A 6,238-nucleotide genomic window follows, 5' to 3' on the forward strand; every position below is an offset into this window, starting at 1 on the left:
ATTTTACTTTATTGAAACGACAAAACTACAAGCCCTGTAATTGGGTTGCTGGATAGCATTGTATTTCCTACATTTACAACATTCCCTTTATTGCTGCCCTTTACTAAATACTGCAGTTTCTGGAAGGTACAACGCAGTATAATTAAATGGTGATCAATATTTGTCAGCTCTAACTGGAATATGATACTCATGATTTTAGTTGCCATGGTCTCTTGTATTGACAAATAAAATCTGATATTGAAGGGCTCTTTCACTGAGCTGTTGAGGGGCCCGACTATTGCTTTGGGTGAGCCTGCTGTAGAGAGAAAAAAACTTGAAATAATAATTAAAAAAAAACCCAATATTGACAATTTAAAGTGAGCAATGTGCTCAAAAGGGGTAGTTTACTTCTTACTCCAAATGCCCCGTGTCTGAATGTTTAACTTAATCTTTTTTACATTTATTTGTAATTCTGTGTATATCCAGATGCAGTGATGTGCATTTGTCTTCACTGACAGAATTATAATTGTAAGAAACCCATCAATGGTGGTTTGTCGCTATGCTGCAAAGGCTGTCACACCCTGATTTTCAGTCAACCTAATGACAGACTCAACTTACATTGCATCTTCCTGTCAATCAGGTAAGCATGCCTCATTGTTAATAACTGTTATCAATAAAATCAAAATGCATGAGTTATTCAAAGATAGTCATCCCTGTACAGTGTGATCAAGACATGATCTGATCAATTTTGTTTTTTAAATCAGGCTGTAAACGATTGAATTTATGTTTTGAAAACAGGCTTTTTAATAGATGTGTATATGTGAGTTCCAGTGCTTCTGAAACCAGGCACAAGCGCACACTAAACGGCTGACTGCATGGTTGTGCACTTCCACACTGGCTTAACTGTTCAACACTGGAGGTTGCCTGGTGATAGCTAGGGTCAGTATTTTAGCGTTGAGTGAGTCATCTTCTAAACAAAGGATCTTGGGCACTGCTGCCTCGGTTTTTACTCCAAGAATGTGTGTGCGCTTTTGACCTGTAGTGAAACTTCAGCTGCGTCAGCAACTCAGAGCCCGTTATAAACCACCGCGTCCTGCCTTTCACTCTCTTCTGAGTAAAGACACAGTCTGCCAAACCGTTTACTAGAAACAAACAACAACCGCCGCCTCCACATCCAACAAAATGACCTCTGCTGCTCAGCCCATTTTCTCAAAGGGAGAGACATGCAAGGCCTCCTGGCATGACGCGAGCGCCGGCTACAATGAGACCGATACTCACCTGGAGATCATGGGTAAACCCGTGATGGAACGCTGGGAGACCCCGTACATGCATTCCCTGTCAACGGTGGCAGCCTCAAAAGGTAAAAGTGAAGGTTTGATTAAATCATCCATTATCGGACACGGTGATTCATTGGGCATATGGGTCCGATAATGGACTCCATTCTGAGAGGGAAAAAATGCCCAGCGTCTCCTACAAGTGTCTGAATGCAACTGTAACTCATAACATGTTCATATTAGTATTGTAAACTGTCTGGCACTATCTATTTTAAAGTTTCCTTTCTGTGAAAATAACTTTAAACACTTTTATATCACTTTTATGCTTTAAAAATATGAAGTGTGATGTTTCTTTTTTCAGTTAAAGTATTTTGTTTAAAAATTTTGTTTTGGGGAATGGACCTTTTAAAAAGTATCACACTTTTTTTTTTTTACTAGGCTCAAACCTTTTTTATATCGGCCTTTAAATAAAACAGTCGAGTCAGCTTTTTATGACAGATGGAAAACAATAATCTATGATACTTTCAGTCTCAAGTATGTTGTGAAACATACTTTAAAAAAAGATGTCATTTTGCAAGATTGCTTTTTTTTATTTATGTATTTACACATGTTTCAGTCTTCTCCTTCATTGCTCTCTCGTAGTCTTACTGAGATGACACGTTTGAGTGTTTGAGCAGCATGGTGTTCTGTGAATACAACAGCAGCTGTTACTCTACACATGGGAACTGACCAAGAGAACTGCAGGAGGAAACAGCTCATCTGCTCTCAGCTTTGTGTGAAAATAGACTGATCCACACACCCTCGCAGACATGTGGGAAGGGACAAGCAAGTGCACTGAAACTGTCTGCACAACACTGTTCAAATGCACGTTTCCCTTATACTGGCATGACACCTATAGTGTAGTTGGACTCTGACATGCATTTTGCATGATTATGAAATATATTTGTATGTATTTCTCTATTTTAATTCTTTACCTGAATTTTTTTCAGCTGCATTCAGTTTTTGGGTCAATTTGTCTTTGATGTATACACAAATGTATTAAATGAATGTTGCAATAAAATGCTTATACAATCCCAATAAATTAGTATGAAGGGGGCAGTTAACAAATAGCCCTCATCTATTTATATGCTACGTGAAATGAAACCCTTTGGCCTTTCTGTCCAATCACATCATACAAGCACTCCTCCCAACAGAGGGAGAAAAGCTCAACCTTTTAACAACAACAAAATGATCACAGAATATGGACCTAAGTCCGGCAAGGCCATAAGAGTTTCAAAATATAGCTTCAACTGAAATCTGAACATAAAAGTGCAAAATAAATAAATAAAAAAGGCTTTTATTCCTGTTTTGTTTGCTTTTAAAATCTACATAAACTGACTGGAATTACGTCACTGGGAAGCTTCAGCTAAATAAAATATTATTTTATTTAGTTGTTGTTTGCTGCTGTGTCTTAAAGGTGGTCGGGTTCTGGAGATTGGTTTTGGCATGGCCATTGCTGCCACAAAAATTGAGTCTTTCCCCATCGAGGAGCACTGGATCATCGAGTGCAACGATGGCGTCTTTGCCAGACTGGAGAATTGGGCCAAATCTCAGCCACATAAGGTTAGTAGGCCAGTTCAATCTACCCATATTAGTATATGACAGATATCTTTGTTGCATGTGTGTTACTGCCTGCAGGTCTAATTTACTGTGGGTGAAATTGTTCTCTCTGCTGCTGCAGGTCGTCCCTCTGAAGGGCCTCTGGGAGGAAGTTGTCCCCACACTGCCAGCCAACCACTTTGATGGTAAGATATCATACCAGACCGGGCAGAATTTTGCTCACAGTTATGCTTCTTAAATGACTCCTTAAATTCAGAAATTCCTCTTTGTTTTGAAGTAATTTGAAGTAGATATTTAATGTAAATCAAACTGTATGTGTAGACTTCTTAACATCAAAACAACGTTATTGTCATGATGCTTAATCAAATTATTAGGAATACATTTTTAAGGTACCACCACGTTGACAAAGGGATGCATCATTCATTCAACACCACTATTTCCCTCTCTAACCAGGTATCCTGTATGACACATACCCTCTGTCAGAGGAAACATGGCACACTCACCAGTTTGACTTTATCAAGGTGGGTAGTTAAGACTTCACTTAGTTTCATACAACCCTGCACTGAGGGGATTAAAATTCAGGAGGAGGATTACTACAAATACTTTGAATTGTTTGCACGAAAAGTTGATTAAGGATACAGAATATTCATTCCAAACTCGTCATTTCACAGTTTGAATGCCTTATTGTCAAGGTGTTCAGGCACGAGTCGTACATTTGGCTTCATGTGGTGCACACACTGTGGCCTGTTTGTCTGCTTCAGGTCACATCCTTTCAAAGCTAAAGGACTGGTTGATTTGGTTTTGTGTGTGTCACTTTGCAGGGTCATGCTCACAGGCTGCTGAAGACCGGCGGTGTCCTCACCTACTGCAACCTGACCTCCTGGGGTGAGCTGCTCAAGACAAAATACGACAACATTGAGAAGATGTTTGAGGTTGGTCCCCTTCAATTCACATTATTCTCTAATTACCCAAAATGTAACCGTATTACTTCTGTTCCATAATAACTTATACTTATACCCATGCAACAGAGATCCTATTCATGTGAAAATCACCACAATGGTAAAACACTAAGGGTATTTTAGCTTGAGTGATGTTTTCAAAACACTGATTCAAACAACGTTTATGTCCAAATTCCAGTTTACAAAGTATCACTTAATTAAGAATGATGTGAACATTGAAAACTTTGAAAACCTACATTCATGACTCCTGTCAGCGGTACTGGTTGAACTGAAAAGCATCTTTGTTTTTGAATGGTGAGTGTGTGTTTCCTGATTGTTCTTCTTGTCCTTGAGTATAAAAATGTTCCAAACTGTGTCGAGATATGTTTTTGATATGGATTCGCTTCGCTCAGCACTGATTCTGAATGTTAAAGTTGAGCTGAGTTCATCTCCACTTTCATCCTTCAACTACTTCAAGGTCACTGATAAACCTGTCAGAGCTGACTCGAGCCGTCTGTTAATGATTTTCAGGAGACCCAGATGCCTCATCTGCTCCAAGCCGGCTTCAAGAAGGAGAAGATTAGCACCACCACCATGGACATTGCACCACCCAGTGATTGCAAATACTATTCCTTCAATAAGATGATCACTCCCACTGTTGTCAAGGAGTAAAGTCCATTGCTGCAACCTTTTTTTTTTTACTCCAACGTGCCTTCCAAAGTGACCTCCTCATTCGCGATATTTCAATAAATAAATCCATCCAACTGATATCAGTTTACTAAGTGCTTGACTTATTGTCCTTATATTTAAGTATAGGTTCTATTCCCTTGTGGCTTATTGTCGACCTCAGACTAGACAAACCTCTCGGCCGGAGATAAAGCTTTCGGCATGTTAATGTAGCTGTTCTCTCCCAGCAGTCTTTGCTGCATCAGCTTATCGGTACAATTTATTCATCACAGCTGCAAAAACACAACAAGACACCAACAAAGGTGCATTTTCACCCCACTGAGCCTCCTCTGTTTAAGGTCATAAATCACTGAGATCTCCCCTGCCACATGTACACCAGCTTTAGACTATCCCGGCATGTTCAAAGGTGTTATTCATAAATTGCAGAGTAGGCAAAGATTAGAACATGACTTTAACACTACAGACGTGGTATTCCTGTGGCAATATGTTCACAAATTAATACACAATAGCTAAGTGAAAGTGTTTTTCTGTAATGACTTCGTAAAAAAATCTAAGAAATGGTTGCAGGTTAACCGTGAAATCTTTGTTTTGACTTTTTTTTAATCTTGTGGAAAAAAAGTGGACATCTTCAAGAGTGCTTCAAACTGCTGTCCTGCTTTAGTACATGTTCGCCTTAATTTTCCTGATAAAGCTGTAATACACTGTTTTAGCTGAAGATTGGACTTGGTGCATTATACTGTACATGCAGTAGTGTTCATGGTGGTAGATAACGGTGCATGTTATCTGAACATGGGAATAAGTCACCACCTGGCCAGGAGACATTAATCATTAAAAGGACGGATGACGCAACACCTGAAGTCAGCTAGGGAACTAGAGCAGCTGGTGGATATCAGACCTGGATCAGGAGCACATGACTCATATTTAAAATCAGCACTCATACAAAGAAATATGAAGAGACGAAAACAGTTCAGAGGGGCAAGAAGTAACTCCAAGCTATGAAACAGGTAGTGGATCATGGCTAGTGGCTCTTTGTCAGGATGACAGTGTCCCAGTTTCAGCTACTCAAACATGAAGATGTGTTCCCTCTCTTTGTCATTTTTGGTAATTAACTATGTTTGGAGGTTCAAACTTTCAGGCACATAAACAATGGATGTAATGATTCCTCCTGTGGTTAGGGGAATCACTCAAAAATGAACCAGCTGATTAATTCATTATAAACATGTTTGTTCCAAGCTAAGATGAGGTAAGTTGACAGACCACCATACAGTATTACATAATATTAGACAGAGAAAATAATCACAATGACACAGAAGGGATGTACTGTCATTTTTTGTTTACCTTTATCATAAGTTATACGTCTCTTGTATGAGCAAACTGAATGACTCATGATGGTTAAGAAACACCACCTACTGTTGTGGGTTATTATGACAGCATACAGTTTCTCACCAGAGAGCTTTGTTAAGTTGAGCTTTCAACTAAGTCTTCTTGATGAGTTCATTTCTCAGAGAAAGGTTTTTTTGGAAATGTAGAGACAAAAGTAAATGTTACTTATTTTGTGAAGCTGTTAACAGAAATGTTCAAAGTAATTTAGCAGACGATGCCTTCTTGGTCAAATAAAATAACACAATAAAAGGGCATTTTATTTCTAACCACCTCTGTACTGACACATCAGTGTGGAGGTCACAGTTGATCAGTGGAGCCCTCTAGTGACTCAAACTATGCTGAAGTTTCCAAAGTTGAAAGACAGACTTAAAATTAAAG

The 6,238-nt window shown here is 39.0% G+C and overlaps 1 protein-coding gene across 1 annotated transcript; it reads left to right on the forward strand.

Annotated features, from left to right (window-relative positions):
• Nucleotides 1–967: 967 nt before the first annotated feature.
• On the forward strand, nucleotides 968–4,558 carry gamt (guanidinoacetate N-methyltransferase). Its single transcript, XM_079350132.1, has 6 exons — nucleotides 968–1,339; nucleotides 2,710–2,855; nucleotides 2,974–3,037; nucleotides 3,306–3,373; nucleotides 3,674–3,784; nucleotides 4,322–4,558. The coding sequence occupies exons 1-6, from the start codon at nucleotides 1,162–1,164 to the stop codon at nucleotides 4,460–4,462; spliced, it is 708 nt and encodes a 235-aa protein (XP_079206258.1). The 5' UTR covers nucleotides 968–1,161; the 3' UTR covers nucleotides 4,463–4,558.
• Nucleotides 4,559–6,238: the final 1,680 nt, after the last annotated feature.

The sequence above is a fragment of the Symphodus melops genome, assembly GCF_947650265.1.
Source record: "Symphodus melops genome assembly, chromosome: 8".
Taxonomy (NCBI): domain Eukaryota; kingdom Metazoa; phylum Chordata; class Actinopteri; order Labriformes; family Labridae; genus Symphodus; species Symphodus melops.